Source organism: Hyla sarda, chromosome 3 (assembly GCF_029499605.1).
Source record: "Hyla sarda isolate aHylSar1 chromosome 3, aHylSar1.hap1, whole genome shotgun sequence".
NCBI lineage: Eukaryota > Metazoa > Chordata > Amphibia > Anura > Hylidae > Hyla > Hyla sarda.
The window spans coordinates 90,218,340-90,240,665 of NC_079191.1; the positions used below are offsets into that span (position 1 = coordinate 90,218,340).

Here is a 22,326-nt window from a genome sequence, read left to right on the forward strand (position 1 = left end):
GGTTGAGCTCCTCCTTCAGATGGAGTTCAGGGCGAGTGACATTTTTGCTCTGATTCACCCCTATGGTTCTTCTGAGTTCGTCATCAGCTTTGTTCGGCCAGAGGGTCTTGAACTTTTCTGGTCGAATTACGAGATGGTGAAGAACGAGCCCGGCTGGCGGGATTTCGCTGTAAAAGCGATATCCCGGCAGAACCAAACCAAGAGAGTGACCGTTTTGACCCGTAACGAGTCGCTCTCATGCTACAACATCATGACCTGGCTTGGTCGTTATGGGGTTGTGATGGATATGCCCAAGAAAAATCTTGATGAGCACGGGATCTGGTCTGGGGCCTGGACGTTTTCCGTCAAACTTAAGCGTTCAGGGAGCACAGTTGCCCACATCCCATCGGCAGCCTTCCTCGGACGTGACAGAATCCAAGTCTTCTACCAGGGGCAGCCTAATGTCTGCCACAGGTGTGGTAGTCCTACCCATTTTAGCGCAGCCTGCACTGTGCAGGTTTGCGCTTTGTGTGGTGGGGCTGGTCATCTGGCTGCATCCTGTGGGCAGATCCGGTGTCATCTGTGTGGTGTCCTAGGACACCCTTTCAGCCGTTGCCCCAGTGCCTTTTCCCGTGTGGTGGCCGCTCCAGCTGGGGAGAGCTTTAGGGTTGCACCAGCTGGGGAGGGTACGGGCATGGGTGAAGGAGCAACAGGGTTAATGAAGAGCAAGAAGGGGCCTGCTAAACTAAGCGAGAGGAAAACCGCAGAAGGAGCAGGGAGCTGGAGAGTTCTCAGGTGGCGGGGGTAGCTCCTGGCCCTGCTCCTGTCGCGTGCCCAGATGTTGCTGAGACCCTGGGGGATGATGTGTTGGATGAGGAGATTAGGAGGATTCGCGGAGAGGAAAGCAAAGAGGCTGATCTTTCTGATTCCTCCCTCTATGAAAGTGTGGATGAGGAGGGGAGGGAAAGGCCGAAAAAAGACAAGGGCAAAAAAGTTGTAAAGAGGAAGTCTCAGTCCTCTATTTCAGGTGCTAAAGGCCAGGTCCTAAAAGGAAGCTTACCTGCCCCCCCTCTGATTGACCTATCGAACAGGTACCTTGTCCTTGATACCATCTCCTCCCCCTCATTGGAGGGGGGTGGCGAGGATGGGGTGTGTGAGAGATTGGAGCCTCCGGGGGGAACTGGGTCCTGTCCTGTTGAGGCATCTTCCTCAGAGGCCAGGGCTAACTCAGGGTCAGATGGAGATGGGAGCCAGATGGATCAGTCTGAGTCAAAAAAGAGATATTTTTTGTAAGTAAGAATAAGTAAGTAAGAATGCTCCTTCTTCTTCAGGGGATGAGGTGGTGAAGAAGAAGGGCAAGAAAAAATAATGGGTAAGGCCGTCTAACTCAATTACCCAGGATGGCGGCACTCACCCCACTGACACTGTCATCTATTAATTGTGCCAGTATAAAGTCTGATACGGCTAGATTTGCAGCCTTTGATTTTCTCGGCCGTGTTGAAGCCGACATTTTCTTTTTACAGGAGACCAGGTTGTCAGATCTAGCCTCTCTGGTTAAAGCCAGAAGAGAGTGGAGGCGCGGGCCCTCCCACTGGTCTCTTGCGGCTGAGCCGTATAGTGGGGTGGGGGTCCTTTTTACCCCTCCGGTCGAATGCAGACGGGTCATTGAGTTAGAAATGGGGAGGTGCCTGATCTTAGATGTCTTCATGAAGGGACAAGAGCTCCGGCTCATTAACATCTATGCCCCACAAACAAAGTGGGGCCGTAAGGATCTCTTTATGAGGATTAAGCCCTTTCTTTTTACTAGCCGACAAGTGATCTTTGGAGTGGACTTCAATAATGTCACGAGGTCCCAAGATAGGAGAGATTCCAATGATCGGCTGGCTTATGACTGTGTGGCCCTTAGTAATATAGTCAGGGAAGCTCGCCTAGAGGATGCCCACATCCGGAGCCCCTCAGGCCACGCGGGTTTCACCTTTCATCGAGGTAGCAGCAGGTCTAGGATAGGCAGGTTTTATTTAAAGGAGGAAGCCGTCTCTTCCGCAGTGTCCGTGGTTGAGGTGGAGTTCTCCGACCATTGTATGATTTTGTTTTCCCTTAATGTTTCAGAGACCCCCCGGATGGGAAAAGGTTATTGGAAGCTGAATTTGTCCCTCCTGGAGGAAGCGGAGATAAGACAGTCCTTTGAGGATTTTCTTCAGAGTCAGGTACCTTTACTGGACCTTTTTTTAGTAGTAAGTCAGAGTGGTGGGAGATATTCAAGAAGCGGGTTGCGGGGTTCTTCCGCCAGCTCTCGAGCCTCAGGTCCCTGAACAGGTATCGCTTGTATCAGGGTCTGAGGAGGAAACTCGAGCTCCTTGTCTCGACTGGAGGTAGCCGAGAGGATATCTCCAGAGTGAAGTCCCTGCTGATGAAGTGTCAGTATGATAGGCACACATCTTTGGTTTTTGAGAGGGATTACAGGAGCTGTAATCCCTTACAGGAGCTGTAAGATGTCAGTGAGTAGTAAAGTAGTCTCAGGGCTGATTGATAGTACGGGATCTCTGAATCAGTCCAGATCAGGGATCCTGGAGGTCGTCAGATCCTTCTACTCGCACCTCTTGGAAAGGAAGGATCTAGATCGAGACGGGATGTCGGCTTTCCTGGCTGAAACCATTCCTGAGCCAAGGGTAGACCCCTCTCTTGGCATTTTGGCAGAAGAAATCAGGGAAAAGGAAGTGAGACCGGCGATCGAGGGGCTTGCCCCCAAGAAGTCGCCAGGTCCAGATGGCTTAACATCCGAGTGGTACAAGACCTTTAAGGAGTCTTTAGCTCCCCTCTTGACTGAGGTATTCAATGAGTGTCTCTCCTCGGGCACTCTGCCAAGGTCAATGAGGAGGTCAGCCCTGATTCTTCTCTCAAAGGGTAAAGATCCTAGCCGGATTGAGAATTGAAGGCCCATAGCTCTTCTCAATACGGACAGGAAGCTTCTGGCCAAGATACTGTTTAATCGGCTGGTGAAGTTTGCACCACGGCTTCTTTCGGAGGCCCAGCACTGTACTGTTCCAGGCCGAAGCACCTTAAGTGCTGTCCTCAGTGTCAGGGAGGCAGTGGAGCGGAGTAGCGCGGGTCTCTGGAAGGGGTACTTACTGTCCTTGGATCAGGCCAAAGCATTTGATCGGGTGAACCACGAGTACCTCTGGTCGGTCCTCCTGAGATATGGCTTACCGAGTACTTTTGTTAATTTCCTTAAGATCTTGTATGCAGGGGCAGAGAGTTTCCCGCTTGTGAACGGTTGGTCTGGCCGCTCTTTTGAGGTGGGGTCCGGAGTCCGTCAGGGTTGTCCTTTGAGCCCGCTCTTATATGTGTTCGCGATCGATCCCTTCCTTAGGAGGGTGAGTTGCGGACCATTGGCAGGAGTCAGGATGATTCTGGCGGAGCCGGGTGTCGCTCCAGAGAGTGGTGGCGTACGCTGATGATGTCACCATTTTCGTGTCCTAGAGAGAGAGGAGGTGGAACGCTACTCGGAGGCATCCGGGTCTAAGATCAACCGGGATAAGTGTGAGAGTCTCTTGCTGGGAGGGGGAGACCCCACGTTTGATCTCCCGGACACCCTTCCAGGTCCCCAAGAGTCAGCAAAAGTTTTGAGCATCACATTCGGCCAGGATGATTATCCCACCAAAAACTGGGATGGTCAGCTCCAGGATGCCACTCAGAGGGTGGACCAGTGGAAGGGTTGGTCTATGACCCTCAGGGAAAGGGTACACCTGATCAAATCGTACTCCCCTTGTTTATCTATCTGAGCAGTGTATGTATTTTACCAGAGGCTTACTACACTAGGGTCTACAGCCTGTTTTTCCAACTGTTATGGGGGAACAGGTTGAACCTAGAGGGTGGGGTGTTATCTTTTAAACATGAAAAGGATCCCCCAGAAGTTTTGGGACTTGGCCTGGTGCTGCTTTCAGGGGAAGCTATATGTGAGGGACAACCTGAAGTACAGGAACTCTTATGACCGGGGATGTCCCCGAGAAGAGTGCGGGGACACGCTGGAAAGCATGGAACACTTCCTGCTTCATTGTCCCTTTAATATAGGGGTCTACAACCGGGTGGGTGCTTCCATCAGCTGGAGTCAACTTGCCGGCCTTTCCTATCCGGAGTGGGCTTATGGGGCATTCAGGAACCTGGGTGGCCGAGATTGGGGCACTTTATTCTTAGTTAGCTTAGTGGTTAGGTACTACACGTGGAATGCACGGTGCTTAGTATCGACCCAACAGAAAGTCCTCTCCGAGGTGGAGGTGTGTAGGAACATCACTGGTGACCTCGGGAAGATCAGGTCTTTGGAGTATGGCAGTCTTGGTACCAGTAGGGCTTCTCTCCTATGGAGAGGATTTTCTTTTGATGTACCTTAATTTTGGTTAGGGACAGTATATAGATGTTAGGGTGAGTATAGGGTCAGTTTTATGAAGGGATAGCAATAGGGTTAGAAGTAAGGTTCATAGGGAAAACATTTTGAAACTGAGTTTTCTCAGGATTGCCATCCTTCTTCCTGGTGGTGGGCTATGCATGTCACTCTAGCTTTTTGTTTTGTTTTCTGTAATTTGAATGTAAAGGGCTTGCAGTCAACCAATCTTGGGCCTGGTGGGGGTTTGTAGTACTGTATTACTTTGTTTTTCATATTATTTCTGTGGTTGTAGTGAGTTAGTACATTGTTGAGTTAGTTAATAATAGTGGGGGGGATTAATTTTAGGTTGGGTGGGGGTTGTTGGGGGGAGGGGGTGATGTTTTGGGTCTGACTTGGGTCAGTTTATGGACAATGACTGTTTCAGTTAAAACTGTGATCTACGAACTCTAACCATGTCCAGTGAGGGTGGTGTGGGTGATGGGAGAGTTCATAGTGTAGGTTCTTTTTCTTTAGGTTCTATTCTTGTTTATATGTATTTCCTAAGTATAAATAGTTTTATGTATTTTTGTATAGTATTATATCTCATTGTAGGGTAAAGGCAGTCGGACCAGCTTTTAGTTGATATTATAGTGGATTTTTTCCTTATGGTAATATATCCATGTATGTGTGTGTTAATATAGTTTAAAGAGAAAGGGAAAGAAAAAAAAAAAGTTTTTACAAGTTGGAATTATTTTTAGTTAAGGCAATAAGCCCCCTTTTTTTTTTTTTCTCATTGTTATGATATAATATGTATTGTGAGTATTGGTTGTTGTATGTGCATAAGGTGTCGTGGTTAAAATTAATGGTATTTCCAAGATGGAATTATTTTAATTATTTTATTTATTTCCTTATTATTTTTATGGCAGGTAACCATATTTATTTTTGTTTAATGCATTTTGTGTATGGTATGTGGGGATAAGTTTCCTATTCGGATGTTTTCAGTTAAAACTTAATTAAAGAAAGCTATATTTATGTTATGTCGTCACATTCCCCTGTTACAAAGATATTTTCGGGACACAAGGATTTTCCCTGTTACCTTTCTGCGCCGACCCCAGCGTTAACTTTAAAAACGCAGGGGCCGCCAGGAGGTAGTGCACGCAGGGATGTCACTGACGTCCCGTGCATGCGCCCATAGCAATGGAGGAGCGGAGCATCGACGAGGAGAACGAGCTGGCAGCACCTCACCTTCAGTGTTCTGACCACCGCTCCTCCAGTCCCGGGACTTACTGCTATGGTCTATAGGCTGGACCGGAGGAGCGGTGGTCGGAACACTGAAGTGGGGCAGTACATCCTCCAGCATACAGCCTCCAGCCATACACTGTATATGGCTGAAGGCTGTATGTCTGTGGGGAAACTATACTGCACCTAATGTGGGAAACTATACTGCACCTAATGTGGGGGAACTATACTGCACCTAATGTGGGGGAACTGTACTGCACCTAATGTGGGGGAACTGTACTGCACCTAATGTGGAGAAACTATACTGCACCTAATTTGGGGGAACTATACTGCACCTAATGTGGGGGAACTGTACTGCACCTAATGTGGGGGAAGTATACTGAACCTAATGTGGGGGAAGTATACTGCACCTAATGTGGGGGAACTATACTGCACCTAATGTGGGGGAACTATACTGCACCTAATGTGGGGGAACTATACTGCACCTAATGTGGGGGAACTATACTGCACCTAATGTGGGGGTACTATACTGCACCTAATGTGGGGAACTATACTGCCAACCTAATGTGGAGAACCACTGCATCTTATGTGGGGGAACTGTACTGCACCTAATGTGGGGGAACTATACTGCACCTAATGTGGGGGAAATGTGCTGCACCTAATGTGGGGGAACTGTACTGCACCTAATGTGGGGGAATTGTACTACACCTAATGTGGGGGAACTGCACTGCACCTAATGTGGGGGGAACTGCACTCCACCTAATGTGGGGGAACTGCACTGCACCTAATGTGGGGGAACTGTACTGCACCTAATGTGGGGGAACTGCACTGCACCTAATATGGGGAACTGTACTGCACCTAATGTTGGGGAACTGTACTGCCAACCTAATGTGGGGGAACTGTACTGCCAACCTAATGTGGGGGAACTGTACTGGCAACCTAATTTGGGGGAACTGTACTGCCAACCTAATGTGGGGGAACTATACTGCCAACCTAATGTGGGGGAACTATACTGCCAACCTAATGTGCAGGGACTTTTATGTTTATGTATGTGTGCATGCAAGCAAGAGTATATTTGTGTGTGTGTGTGTGTATAAATATAAATATATATATATATATATATATATATGCATGCTCGCAGCGTGAGTTTGTGCTTTAGGGTGTACACCCTAATGCAATAGGCTACACATGCCTATGCTCTCTGTACTAAGAGTGGAGTGTAAGTTTTGTTGAGTTTTTTGCTGTTTCGACCTTTTTTTTCCATGGTATTTACTCATTTACGCTGCTTTCGGAAACTTTATACATGCTTTAAAGTGTTGGGTTTTCCTCCCGGAAAATTCACATGATTTTCAGAGTGGTTTTCAAAAAAGATGAGTGATTTTGGATGAAATGTAGGGAACACACCTTTTTTCCCGAAAACCACGCCCATTTTGTAGTTTTCTTTTCAGTCTGAGTGTTTCTGATTCTGTCGGGGTTGTTTTGTTGCACATTCAAATTTTACACAAAATTTAGGAGCACAACCCAACAAAAAGAGTCGGAATGCTGTTAGTAAATGAGGGTCAATGTCTACACAGCATTAGACAGATAACACACAGCCTGATGAGGTGTGATATAACTCCACGAGTAGTGTTGCTCGCGAATATTCGCAATGCAAATTTTATTCACGAATATCGTATATTCGAAATATCGCGAATTCGAATATGGCCTATGCTGCTCAACATTATCCACGAGCACCCGGAGTTATGTTGCACCTCGTCAGGCTGTGTGTTATCTGTCTAATGCCTCCTAAACATGTAGACATTATCTCTTACTTGGCTTTTGATCATTTTGGATGCCTGTGAATTTAACCACTATTATGAGAGAAACGCATAGGAAATAGAAGTATGAGATTTGACTTGCTGATACTCATTTCTTTGACAACCTTTATGACTATTAACAAGAGGTATCCCAGTGCTATGCACTAGTGGTATCCCCCGTTTTCTCTGTCCACACTTATAGTACAGGAAGGGCAATTTACATACACCAGGGTATCAAGGATGGATAATAGGGACCGACACCTGTACCCATCCCCCCCCCCCTCATTCTGGCAAGGAAGGAGTAAGTAGGATTGACTGATGTCTATCCTGTCTCCTTATATAGAATGATCATCCATCATTAAATGCATCAACCCTTTATAAATGCAGACATCAGATTGATCTTTGCAATGGTCAGACTACTGCTTCTACTCAATGGATTCACACTGGTTATCTGGGTCTTGAAGAAGTATATGCAAAGCTTTCTTATTAGTCTAGACCAGCATATCCCAATCAGTGTGCCCCTGGTTAGGAGACACTGGTCTAAACTATGCAGCACCACCATTTATCGCCATTCCTCCCCATCTACCAAATCACACATACTCTTTGTATAGCCAGTGTTTCAGGGCCCATAGGGTTAGTGGAGGGGCTACATTGGAGGTACCTCCATATTTAATTATAATCAGTGTATTTAAGTCCCTATTTCTGGTAATTAAGCTAGCGGTATGTTCCAAACTGCCCCCCTCCCAGGTAGGGGTCCGGTTGTTTTTTTTACCTTTCTAGATTTTTCTTACCAGTAGTATTGGTCCATAAGGAGAACAGTTGGAATTTTGGAGCCACATAAGCAGACTCATTGCAGGTGTTCCCATCAGACCGGTGTAAGCAGAAGAAAGTTCTACCCCCCCCCCCCCCCCCCCCCATTTTCTTTGTCACAGTTGTCTATTAGAGGGGTGGTCATCCATCTGGGTGGATAGATACCTTGTATAAGCTGTTGGTTTTAGTAATATTTTTGATTAAATGGGTTTTAGTAATTTATTATATTTATTATTAAATTATTAGTATGGATTATTTATTTATTAGAGTATTTATGTTAAAATTATTATAAAGGTTAATAAACGGTTGTTAGTTCTAGTTAAAAGTTTATTATAAGTGAATTATAAAGGCTTACACTCCCAGGGCCTTTTTACTATTGTCCTCCAACATCCTCTCTCTCTTTCGTTTCCAGGACTGGAACTCTGTGCCCTAGACTATTAAACTACAAATACTCACAGGTACTGTTGTTGCATCACTTAGCAAGCACCATCTTCCTGGGTGTTTATACTTTCCCATATTAATATATCTAAGGCTACTTTCACACTACACTAGAGGCTCCATTACAAACAGACGTTAAGGGCTCTTTTTTTTCCCCACTTTGACCACAATTAATGTCCGTTATTGTAACGGAGACTAACGGGAGTCATAACGGGCAAAAAGGATCCCATTCACTTGAATGGGATTCCTCTAATGTCCGTTATGACTTCTGTTATTGCAGCCGAAGATAGCGGGAGAAAAGGACAGCGCAAGGTCGTCATTTACTGGGCACAAACGGTAGTGTGAAAGGAGCCTAACATGAAAAACTTCAGGTGCTAATTAGTGAGGGATGTAGCTATAGGGGATGCAGAGGTAGCAATTGCACAGGGCACACCTGGGACCCATATGGGACCAGTATTATAATTGCCACATGGCGCCCTGTTGCAGATTTTGCATCAGAGCCCAGAAGCTACAAGTTACACCTCATAGTTCAACATACACTGGGTGCCTGCAGTGCTGGAAGGCTACAACAGAAAACATGAGCCTGTGCCCATTTTAACTAGAGCCGCTGCAACTAAAGCTAACTGTGCTGAAGCATGGCATATTTTAGCATACAGTTTTATGTATGTCAGGTCGCTCTGTCCTTGTCAATCATCTTTAGATTTACCTGTGAATTTATCAGACGGAATGTAGTTTTCGATCCCACATCAGTCTCATACCCTTTAGTAGGTGCAGCATTAAACCTAAGAACAGCATCATGGGAGTCTGTAAATGCAAAAAGACACCTGGTAGTAAATTTGCAATTCATTCATTCATTCATAGGTCTTTGTTTACATGGGACGGGCTGCTGCTATAATCAATTTCATGCTATTGGTAGATGTGTCTACATTCAGCAGTTATATACCGTACTTGAGATACAGATCTACACTACACAGATATATACACCTCTACCTTTTCTTTAGTTTATGTAAAGGGGTACTCCGCCCATAGACATCTTATCCCTATCCAAAGGATAGGGGATAAGATGTCTGATCACAGGGGTCCTGCTGCTGGGAACCTCGCAATCTCTGTGCTGCACCCGGTATTCGTTTAGAACGATGGGTGCAGGTGGCGGGGTCGTGACATCATGGCCATGCTTCTCATGATGTCACGCCACGCCCCCTCAATGCAAGTCTATGGAAGGGGGCGTTGACCGCCACCACGTCCCCTTCCATAGACTTGCATTGAGGGAGGCATGGTGTGACATCACAAGGGGTGTGGCTGCACCCCTTTAATGATTCCAATTTCTCATGAAACCAGTGCAACATTATAATACAACATGGTATGAAAGCACTCAAAAGGCTTTATTTACATAGAAATCACTGGGTGGCCACAGGTAGACAAGCAAAGTGCACACTCAAGCAAAGTGTACATACAGTCATGAATTGGTGTTGTGAAAAGCTAGTGACCTCACACCACACCAAACATCTCAGAACATATTTCGGGAGATTAACCAAGAGAGGCGTGACTTTTGAAAAATTGCAGATTGTGTGCAAAAATGTGTTGTGTTTTTTTGTGCAAAACATGTGCGACTTTCCAAAAAATAAGCCAATCCCGCCAAATGGCGAGGCTAGCCAAGAGGGGGTGCTTCCCTCTTAACATGTGACTGTAGGCCTGATCTGTGGCAGCCAATGTTGCAGAAATCTTAGCCAACTGAGCCATGGGACTGACACCTGGGCAACCTCAGATCTACTGGACTTACAGAGAGGGGTGAAAATAGGCAGAGCTTTATATGCATGAAATCTGTATGTGGTGTATGAAAACACTGCCCTTAGTAAATCAATCTCCCCATACATTTTGAAATATGTTAGGAAATGACACATCTATAACAGATATGAACAAATAAATATTAGAAGTTGTAGATACTTTACTGAACTCTTCTTAGGACTGGGCAAATTAAAATGTTTGCACTTTTGTTTTTCTTTCTTGTCTTTTATTAGTTATAGTTCTTTTATGGTTTCATTTACACACCCATCTTGTTTTTTGTGGGACCAATTGGACTTTGTAATACTTCCTTAATTTTTCTATAAGATATACTTCTAAACTGGAAATAATTATTTGTGAGGAAAAAATATATATATATAAAAAAATATATGTATATATATATATATATATATATATATATATATATATATATATATATGCTGTATATATATATATATATATATATATATATATATATATATATATATATGCAATTTTGCTAATTTGGTATTGCATTTAGGCCATTCACTGTGCTATTTTGTTAATGTTATATTTAAATAGTTTGGACATTTCCGCATTAGGCGATACAAAATAAGTTCAAGTTTTTTATGTTTACACTTTTTTTATGTGAAAAATGGGAAAGGAGGGGTTTTAAATTTTATTATGGAAGGGCTTCACTTATATAGTGGATAACACTTTTATTTTTTTGTTATTTACACTTCATTAGTGTAAATGGGTCATACAAATCAATGCACTGCCTATGTACTGCATTATTCCATAATAATCAATAGGATCAGATTGGCAGTCACATAGGCTCAGCTAAGCCCTCTGGCTCTTGGGACAACGGATCTCCTGCCAGGCCCACTGCACCACTGACAGTAGTACCTCTAACATGCATTTGAATACAGCTGTCAACTTTGAATTTAAAGGACTATTTAAAGGACTGTTATTTATTTAATTAATTTAATAGTAGATAATAAGATAGTAGATTGGAATGTACTTGTTAGGGAATTTAATTTTAAACAGAGTAGTTTTTTCTTATATAATCATGTGAGGAGTGCCTTTGAGAAAGATAGGAGTAATCCTAGATGGGAAATATACAAACTCAAGTTAATGGATTATATATTTAGTATACAGGTAACATAAAAAAAAAAAAATACTGGGCAAGATATAAAAAGGTCTTACAAAAGCTTCTTTGGATAGGGGAGGACCTAAGAGTAGACAAAAATGGACATTGGAAGCGGGAAGGACAGAGGAAGAAGAATGGGGGAGGTATTTAAAAATATCTCTCTTCAAATATGAACCATAAAATCTCACTGATTAAATTGGTACATAGGATCCCGTATTCTCCAAAGTTTCTCTATAATATAGGAAAAAGAACTAGCCCAAATTGTCCCAAGTGCCAGGCAGATGAAGCGGATCTTATACATATGGCTTGGGGATGCTCTAAGATTAATACATTCTGGACAACGGTGTATAAAACTGCTAAGAGGAAGTTAAGAACTAAAATAGATTTTGATGGATAGAGTAAGAAACAATGTTATTTTAAAAAGCTTTGGGATTGCAAAAATATTAATTTTAAGAAGATGGTCCGCTCCGGAGGGCCCAACAGTAAAAGAATGGGAAAATGCAGTTGAACAGATAAAAACATACAAGACTTTCTATTATAGAGGAAATAAAGTAGCCAGTAAGATCTATAATGAATGGAGTAAATGGGAGGAGATAACGTAGCTGGCTTGGGGAAGGGAGAATGCATAGGGGGAAGGTATGGGATAGGGGTATAAATGTTTCTATGTACTCTTATTAAGTTGTATTAATGTTCTTTGAAATGGAAAACAAATAAAAAGAAGGAATAAAAAAATAAAATAAAAAAAAAGGACTGTTCCACTCACCTATCTCTTCTCCGAGCTTTGAACCTTTCATAGATGCTGCTGAAGACACTACAGCACACCGCTTTAGTTTCCCCACTGCCTCATGAATGTCCTTATTGGGTAGATACTGACTCCAGGAACTAACATTCTCAGGCAGGTCAGAAGTCTTCAGTGTTGTCATGTTCACCCTTTGTTTAAGCTGGCACAGAAGGTCATGTGGGCTATGCTGCTGGTTGATTGTGCCCAGGAATTTCACCTTGTATCTGTTCAGTCCTTGGTAATGTGTCCTCTGTCTCTGTAGTCTCCAAATAAGGTCATTGGAAGTCAGCTGCTTATTCCACAATTTGTCTTCATTGTTTTTTATGGATTTTTTTACTGTTGGTAAGTCATTTTTCTGTGCCTTCTTTTGTGTGGCCTCATTGACCTTTATTGTGCTTTTTTCAGATAATGAAACATTTAATGTCTCATGTCCCCAGACAAAGGTAGGCTGATTCTTTACAGGACTCTGATCCTTTACAACATTTTTTGGGCGTTCAAAGAAAACACCGAAAAAGAAAAATGAAACGCAAATGATCATTAAACAGATGAGGCTTATTTTTTTTATGACACGAGACATGGTAACAGGGTCAGAGAAGATTAAATAAGCTGTTCTTTAATACCTTAAATAAAAAAGATAAAACGTTTTAGTATTTAGATTGAACTATTAATATTTTCATATAAAATGTACAATATGTATAGTAACATGATGTATAGTAACATCAGAGTAGCAGAGGATGGTTCACTAAAGAATCTCTTCTCTCCACTATACCGAGTGCTGTATATTGAGGGCCATTCTCCATGAGCATCTTGGAATTCAATCTTGGTGTAAATAATAACGCAATGATTATAGTATACTGTAAATTACTTCTCTTGGGCGGTGTGAAGAGGACTAGTTGGATCTAGTTTGTCAAGTTGGATCTGGAAGTTCATACCTGAGAAGGTATGGCAAAACGTCTACTTCTATTACAGGCAGAGACAACAGAGCTGTTCTGGTCCATTATCTATAAATTCTTATGGTTTGGGTGAACGATTCATCCAGGTAAATGAAATCCATCCTCCAATGGGCAGGACCCTCTGACCTACTGTATCGAGTCTAGCTATGGTTTAAAAACTCTTCTCACACGGGTCTGTGGCTTCCATTTATAAATTATGTCATAGTGGTGTGAATGATCTATGGTATGACTGATGCAAATGATAACCGATGGGCCCCAGTGACTTATAGTGGATGCTGTACTATTCTCACCCTCAAAAGGGATAGAATTCCTGAAGGAAATCTCTATAACAGGTCTCAGTACAACTTTAGTTACATGCTATGAAGGTTGAAAGATGATGGCACCATGATAAGAAGATATTCTCATACATTTGTGACATTGTGTCTCAAAGGGAACCTGACAAAATGACAAAATGACAAAATGTCGACGCTGGGAGCTCTTGACGTCATAGCCCGGCCCCCTCATGACGTCACACTCTGCCCCCTCAATGCAAGTCTATGGGAGGGGGTGTGATGGCTGCCACGCCCCCTCCCATAGACTTGCATTGAGGGGATGGGGCGTGACATCACGAGGGGGTGGGGCTTTGGCGTCACAATCTCCTGGCGCAGGCTGTAAGCATTCGGAATATTTTGTTCCAAACGCTGAGCAGTGGAGTACCCCTTTAAGCCATGTCCTTCTTAAGAAGTCATGCCTTTCCAAGAGGCCATGTTCTTGATGCATAAGTCATAAAAAGTGTCTTAAAAACATGATAAATGTGTCAGATATAAAATGACAATCTCTGCGTGCAATAAATCTGCTCCATTGATTAACTTTGTTATAATATTGTACATATATTCTGATTTGAAGATGTCTAAATAGTTTAAGGTCATATCTTTAATCTGCAAGCCTCTGTGCACATATGCAGGCACATCTGTAAATGAGTTTTTAGAGGTTCTGAAAAAGTTGACTTAAAGGGGTACTCCGCTGCTCAGCATTTGGAACAAACTGTTCTGAACGCTGGAGCTGGCACCGGGAGCTTGTGACCCGCCCCCTCATGAAGTCACGCCTCGTCCCCTCAATGCAAGTCTATGGGAGGGGACATGACAGGCATCATGCCCTCTCCCATAGACTTGCATTGAGGGGACCGGGCTTGATGTCATGAGGGGGTGGGTCTTTGGCATCACGAGCCCCTGGCTCCAGGGTTTGGAACAGGTTGTTTCAAACGCTAAGCAGCGGAGTACCCCTTTAATGGTTACAAACAACAAACAAAGCCTGTGTAGTCATACTTCCTTCTATTCAGCTCCTTCTTTTTACCAAATGTACCACATGTATACTAAAAAGAGACAGTAATATCAGGATGCCGAGCCCTGTATTGAACTTGTGTCTCCTTACTCGACCTTTCATTCATACTATCATTATGAGTCCCAGGCAGGGTTCTTTGAAATCATAATTAACACATACATAATGCTCATTTTTACATTAAAAGCTAAACTGATCATAAATTGTATTAACCACTTCTTAGTCGAAATTACAATGGAAATCTCAGAGGGTTTTACTGGAATTTCTTTCTATGGGTACATTCATTACATTACATGTTTACTTCCGTTTAAACGATTTCTGTCACCATACTGTTGCACAATATCCTGGGGTTTTGTGGTAAAAACTTCCCATTTCATTGTGCATTAATTCTGTGTACTCTGTAGATATACATGTAATGCATTTTCACTACGGCATACACCTTTATGTGACTCAGATCTGTTTATATATACAAGACAGAGCAGTGAAAGGGGCAGCAGTGTATACATAAAGAACTTTACAGTGCTACCTTCATAATGACTAATGATCGATCTTGATTGGCCTTGTTTGAACTAGGTATCACTAGTAAGGAGATCTCTCATTATACACTGAGGGCAGAGGGACAAGATCTGCCATAAATGTTTAATTGGTGGAGATCCCAAGATTATGGCTCCTGAATCATCTGTTTGTAAGCAGGAGCAAGGCGTGGGAGAAGTTAAGAGCGTTACTGCTCCCAAACCTGCCCTAATCATACAGCTACTGATTTTAAAGATTAGGGAGAAGGCCCATTACCTGGAGAACACAAAAGGGCTATGTGGCTACTCAGATAGGAAGAAAGAGGAGGAGGTCCTAGTTAAGTGCTAGGTGGGCTCTATTGGGTTAGAGAGCTTCAAAAGCTGTGGGAAGAAGGTACCCTGCCAGGAGTACCAGTCTCCAGACCATTGCAGTGGAAGCAGCTCACAATGACCAAGGAGGAATTGCAAAGACTGTGCCAGGTGGCCCCTAGAAGCAAGAGAACAATTGGCCCCTGGAGGCAAGAAGGAGTCCTTTGGAAGACAGAAAACTAGCAAGAATGGCATGAATCCTCTGAATGGTACCAGATAAACTGCAGGAGAGAGAATCTGCAGATCTCATCTGGGGGCAGATAGTGGTATATAGTGGATAGTGGATAGATAGTGGAACATGGCACCACTGGAGGAGTGCTGGGTTAGAACATGAGCGGCTGAGAGGAGTGCCAATGAGGAACATGGCTGCAGATGGGACTAGCCATGAAGCTATGCACATGACAGAAGAGGCAGTCTCCTTCCCAGATAAGCCAGAAAGAAGTAACTGACTATATGATCCAATCTTCTCAGGAAGCCACCTCGAAAAAAAGAGAGAGGAACTGTGGTACTTGAAGCTACAGAAGAAAAGCTGCGGGCACCATGGGGGAGATTTATTAAAACATATGCTGAGGAAAAGGGGTTCTGTTGTATAGCAACGAGTTAGACTGTTTCTTTAATTTTTTTTAAAAGGCCCCTAAAAAATAAAGAAGCAATCTGATTGGTTGCTATGGGCAGCTTCCCTAATTTTCCTCTGGACAGATTTTGAAGAATCTCCTCCTATGAGCGGGAGCAGTGTTTGTTGGTATTTGGGACCAGTGCTCATCTAGCAGGGCTGCGGACTGGAGGCTGAGCACCATGTACCAGGGAGAGAGAGCAACTGCAAGGCCACAAAAAGAAACAGGATGAAGAGGGGGCCGACCTTGACCTTCTAGAATAGAGGTCCCCCTTGGGAATTAGAGACAGTAAATATGTAAAGATGGATGTTCCTGTGTTGCCTATGTGGCTGTGTAGGCCAGTTGGACTATTATACTGTAACCTAAAAATACAGTTTTTGATTGCTACATTTTATAGCGCAATATGCTTGCCATTATTTTTGCACTACCCTGACCCCGTTAAGTCCCTTGTGCTATACACCGTCATGTTTCATTATAATGAATGGAAGAACAGACTCCTAATCACTAGTGTAATGTCCCAGTACAGAACATAGTCCTGTACTACATTTAGACCTTGTCAGGTTGAGTCCCTCAGTGATCTAGGGGCTCTCCTGCAGTGTCTCCCCTGGTGTTAGTACAATATTATTTATTGTAATAGGTATATAGTCAGTATGCTAATGTGTAGACAGTATAAAGGACCTTTGGAGGACTAATGTAATTGTCTAAAGGACCTTTGAGTTATCACATGTTATGTTATCACATGTTACCCAGAGAGCACCAGTAAAACACATGACCTGCAGCTTAACCTATGGGCTTCTGGGTCAGCCCCCCTTTATAAGAGGGGCAGCCATTACAATCTCTTTCTTTCTGCTGAGAAACAGCAAAGCACAGACATCACAGATCATGTGTCCATTACACCTGGAGGCCACAAAGCCTGCACACCAGCCACATTGTCAGTAAGTCAACTTATCTATGTCTGCTGTCTCTAGCAAAGCCAAGTCAATTAGAGTCAGAGTGGCTGTATTGAAATCTGACCCAAAAGTACTACAAGTCCCAGCAAGCTGCAAGGCCCTTTCCTTGTTACTGGTCGAGTCTCTGGGCCGAGCTGTAGAGTCTGACCTCAGTAAAGCCTCCATTAAACCATAATCTGGTTGTGGACTCTCATTTCACTGTCTAGTCATTGGGATAGCGGAGATATTGTTTGGGTGGTTCCTGATACCCAAAAACCACTCTGGCATCACGAACATTAGGGGTTAATAACACCTTGCCCCTGGGGTTAATACCATCTGCCCATCCACCTACACCACTACACCCCGTGGTCCCGCCATTCACCACCATGGCTCACCACACTAGTATAACAAATATATTCAGCAAATTAGGATACTACACCGGAGCAAGATAATAAATGTAGAAATAGTGGCCGATGCACATAGGAAAAAACAAGGGAAACAATCCATACAGGAATTTGCTACAAAAAAAATGGGGGCAACTGGCAATTTAAGATACCCGAAAAATCCCCTCGATGCAAATGAACATAAATAAAATGCTACCGTGCTTTAATGCTATCCACAATGTGTAGTACCAGTAAACCCCTTATATGAGCAATATTGAAAACCCCTGTATATGCACAATCCACAGCACTTGTGGGCCAATGTTACTGTATTTTACCAATAGTTTAACCAAACATAACCGCTTACAGCAGACAAGTAAACACATAGGACACTAATAACTGTACATTGAAAAACACTAGTGATTACTTCAAATGAATGAGTCTTCTGTAGATATAGTAGAAGTAATTTAGTGTTCAGAGGCATGTAAATGCAGAATTTGCCCAATGTTGAAAGTGTCCATTTCGGAATGATTAAGTAGCTCAGTAGAGATTCATATACTCATGTGAGTGCGCCCCAGCTGGTAGCATCCTGCACACGTTGCTTACTGATCCCTGTGCAGAGCTTCTGCGCCCTGTGACATCACAATATGGGCCAAGTTGCCGATAGTTGGGTTCACAGTCATTTAGGCCTATGTGTTTATTTGTCTGCTGTAAGGGGTTATATTTGGTAGGACTATTAGTAATATAGATTAACATTGGCCCGTAAGTGCTGTGGATTGTGCATTTACAGAGATTTTCTTGTTTTTTACAGTGACAGTTTTTATGCATCAATGTTGCTTATATAGCATTGTATTTATTTTCAGATTCCTAATTTCCCCTTAAATATAAGGAAGAGTTGCTGCTCATTCCAGCAAAGATAGGCCATCAAATATTCATATTTCCAATATTTCAGCCTCAGAAATCTTTTTAAAAATCTTTGAGGAGTCATCCCTCACCATGGCATCTCATATCAGCGGCCAGTTTCATTTTTAGTACATTACTAGCTAAGTACCCAACGTTGCCCAATCTACCTAATCCTTGTGGGAGAGGAAAAGCATTGCAGTCATTTCAGCTTTTTTTTGCCTTTTATACTTTGTCTATAGCTTTAGCATTTTGTTGGAGCCATTTTGACTCAATATAATCAATCAATAATTAACTAATCAATAATGAAAACAATTATTCAGGAAATTCAGTGACATCTGCTACTTCTCTTCATGTCTGCAATGTGGCTGCTTCACCAGAAAGATTATCTCTTCAGGAAACTAGGAAAGCTGGTGGAGTACTGAGAGCCCTGCACTGGCTGCCACCCAGCTTTCCCAGTCTCATGAAGAGAATAACTTATGGAGAAGCAGCCATATTGGAGCTCTTCAGTAGACTGAGAAAGTTGAATGGCACATAAACTGTTTGCCACCCAGCTTTTCTAGTCTCCTGAAGCCACAACAGTAATAGGCTGCTCATCCTCCCTGCACTCCTCACTGCAGCAAAGCTGCTATGCCTTCAGCATGTATTTAGATATGTTTTAAATGTATCTCCTGGATTACTTATGTGGAATAGATGTGAATAGTGTTGCGTGCGAATAATAGAAATGTGATTTTTTACCGCGAATATCGGCACTTCCCGATTTTGCTAATATTTAGAATATAGTGATTTATGTTCGTAATCAGAGATGAGTGAACTTACAGTAAATTTGATTCGTCACAAACTTCTCGGCTCGGCAGTTGGTGACTTATCCTGCATAAATGAGTTCAGCCTTCAGGTGCCTCCGGTGGGCTGGAGACTCTTTCCTAGGACTGTATCCACCTTTCTCAGCCCACTGGAATACCTGAAAGTTGAGCTAATTTATGCAGGAAAAGTCATCAACTGCCGAGCCGAGAAGTTTGCGACGAATCGAATTTACAGTGGTCCCTCAACATACGGTGGTAATCCGTTCCAAACTGACCATCGTTTGTTGAAACCATCGCATGTTGAGGGATCCGTGCAATGTAAAGTATAGAACAGTGGTCTACAACCTGCGGACCTCCAGATGTTGGAAAACTGTAGTTTTGCAACATCTGGAGGTCCGCAGGTTGAAGACCACTGTTAGAGGAAGTTGTACGCACCTGTCCCCGCTGCTCCGGACTGTGTCCGCTCGTCACCGCTGCCCGGGATGTCGCCACCCATCGCTGTTGCCGCGTCCCCGAGGTGTCCCCGACGCTCCGGTAAGGCCTCTGCTTCCCCGGCATCCGCACGCTCCATCGCCACCATCATGTCGCTACGCACGCCCCACCTATTGGATGACGTGATGACGACGATGGAGAGCGCTGACGATGTCGGAGCCCCAAGGACAGGTAAGAGACATCACCGGATCACACGGGGCACCATAAACGGCTATCCGGTGGCAGCTGAAGCAGTCAGCGCTGCCGAACAGCCGTTTATGCGATGGTCCCAACATACAAAAGCATCGTATGTTGATGCTGCCTCTGAGAGGCCATCGAATGTTGAAATTATCGTATGTCGGGGCCATCGTAGGTCGAGGGGTCACTGAACTGTAAGTTAGCTCATCTCTATTCGTAATGACCAATATTCTTTTTCGCAAATATGCGAATATATGCAAATATCAGCACTACCAGTCAGAGGACACTGATCCCTCCCTTCTTTTAGGTGAAAGATGTAATGGCGCATGTGTACTATGCGAATTTCATTACAAATTTTTGCATGGGAAAAAAGGGAATGAACATAGTGAATATGTATATAAGTATTTATAAGGTCCTGGTCACACTATGGAAATCCCACCTTGCAGCATCTCCCATTAATGTCAATGTAAATTCTTTTGCTCAGTTCACATTTCGAAAGTTCTGCTACGAAACTTCTGAGATGTAAACTGAGCTGCAGGATTGTGGTGGATTAGATTTAACATGATCGGTCATCCTCACTGTAAACAGACTCATAGGCCCACATTTATCATTGTAGGTGTATGTGAAGCATTTATCATTGTCGGTGAAAGTGAAGTATTTTTTTTACACCTTTTTTTGTGTGCTGGTGATGTGTAGGAGCACCAGATTTATTAAATGTTCACACAGCATTTGATAAATTTTGTGCAGGTCACATTTTCTGAAATATCTCTCTTCACATACACCAAAAAGCTATGCCAGGTCTGGGCCGGTTTAGTTTTAGAGACTTTTCAGTGGCTTTGCGCCTTTTTTGCGCCTTTTTACAAAAAGGCGCAGTTCATAAATCCCTTCTATATGATGTGCATTGCCAAAATCAGTGGATTGCAACTCAAATCAGCAGAAATGTGTAAACAAAAAGGAGCAAAAAAGGCGCAAATAAACCCTGCTTGCGCCTTTTTGTGCCTTTTGTAGACACAAAAAACAGTCTAAAGACAATGATAAATGTCAGCCATAGGGTCCATGCACACTACAGGATCTCCACTCAGATAAACTTCGGGCCGAGATCCTAAGGGCGGCTGGCTAGGAATGCATGGACATTGCAGGTCCCCATAGCTGGCAATGCACTGGCTTTATTCTGCTTAAATAATTAATTTGTTCCAGGACTGGGGACGTGATGTCATGCCACGCCCCCTCCATTCATGTCTATGGGAGGGTGCATGACAGCAGTCACGCCCCGTCCCATAGATATGAGTGGAGGGGGGAGTGGCGTGACGTCACGTCCCCAGTACCGGAAACCTGGAGGTTTCCGAAACTGGAGACGCAGTCCCCGCACAGAATGTGGGTGCTGCAGGGAGATCGCGGGAGGTCTCAGCAGGGGGCCTCCTGTGATCAGATACCTTATCCCCTATCCTTTGGATAGGGGATGAAATGTTTTTTCCCGGAATACCCCTTTAATTAAGAGTTTGCCAGGGCAAGTTTGCTCGTCACCATTTGTGCCCCTGTTTGCTCTCAGGAAAAGTTGGGAGGGGTGCTTTATGACATGTTAAACATTTTGTTAAACAACAGGGATAGAACACACTGTATGCTCCAGTGGAAGTTGTCTAGTTCTTTCCAGTCTGACCACAGTGCTCTATGATGGCACCTCTGTCTTTGTCAGGAACTGTCCAGACCAGGAGAGCTTTGCTATGTGGATTTGCTTCTACTCTGGAAAGTTCCTGACACGCACAGAGGTGGCAGCAGAGAGCACTGTGTTCAGACTTGAAAGAACTAAACAACCTTCTCTGTAGTATACAGAAGCTCATAAGTACTGGGTTAAGGGTTAAGATTTTTAAATAGAAGTAATTTAGAAATCTGTTTAACATTCTGGAGCCAGTTGATTTAAAAACATTTGTTTTCCACTTGTTTTCCACCGGAGTACTCCTTTAACACAGTGTTATCCCACCACTGTGCCCACAGCTGTGGAAAAACTACAATTCTCAACATTCTGTTGTATCTGTGCAGCAACTGGCCGCACAGTGGTCAGAAAACCTGGCTTTAAAGAGCACCTGTCACCAAACTAAACTTTGAATATATTGTTCTTTATGTAATTATAAGACACTTTGCTATTTACTTGCTGTTAAAATTCTCAACCTTTATATGTTTTTAATGTGATTGAAAAAAATGGCCACTAGGTGGCTCTGTTCTGTTCCTTGCACAAGTCAAAACAGTTAGTTTGGTCTCCTCCTGGCCTGGCAGGAGACTAAACTCAGGAAGTGTGTGCGGGGCATGGCGAGGCTCAGCTCTCGCTGGCTTCAGTGACGTCGTGCCTGCCAGGGAATGCCCACTTTCTCCTGCCAGAAGCTTACATAATGTGAGCAAGGGGAAGGTATGATATACAGCTTTTTAAAGGGCAGGAGGGTGTTAGGAGTAGTTAGGGAATATAATCTGAGTTAGTTTAGAAAATATGAGTTAGTTTAGAAAATATGGTTAACAGGTACTCTTTAACAGAAAAAGCTGACACAATAGGTCAATTTCAGATGACATATTAAGG

General features: G+C 43.5%; 1 protein-coding gene across 5 annotated transcripts in view; it reads right to left on the reverse strand.

The window, feature by feature from the left end:
- LOC130360590 (beta-galactoside alpha-2,6-sialyltransferase 1-like) overlaps positions 1-22,326 on the reverse strand; it is a 77,523-nt gene that overhangs the window by 19,641 nt on the left and 35,556 nt on the right. For 2 of the 5 annotated variants that reach the window (XM_056563125.1, XM_056563122.1), the window contains exons 2-3: positions 12,297-12,934; positions 9,329-9,426 (exon numbers count right to left, since the gene is read on the reverse strand). In XM_056563125.1, coding sequence (XP_056419100.1) covers positions 9,329-9,426; positions 12,297-12,891 — 693 coding nt within the window. In that variant the 5' untranslated portion in view covers positions 12,892-12,934. Of the gene's footprint in view, positions 1-9,328; positions 9,427-12,296; positions 12,935-13,179; positions 13,424-17,815; positions 17,907-22,326 lie in introns of those variants that run through there. The other 3 variants (XM_056563126.1, XM_056563124.1, XM_056563123.1) reach the window with 3 other exon arrangements.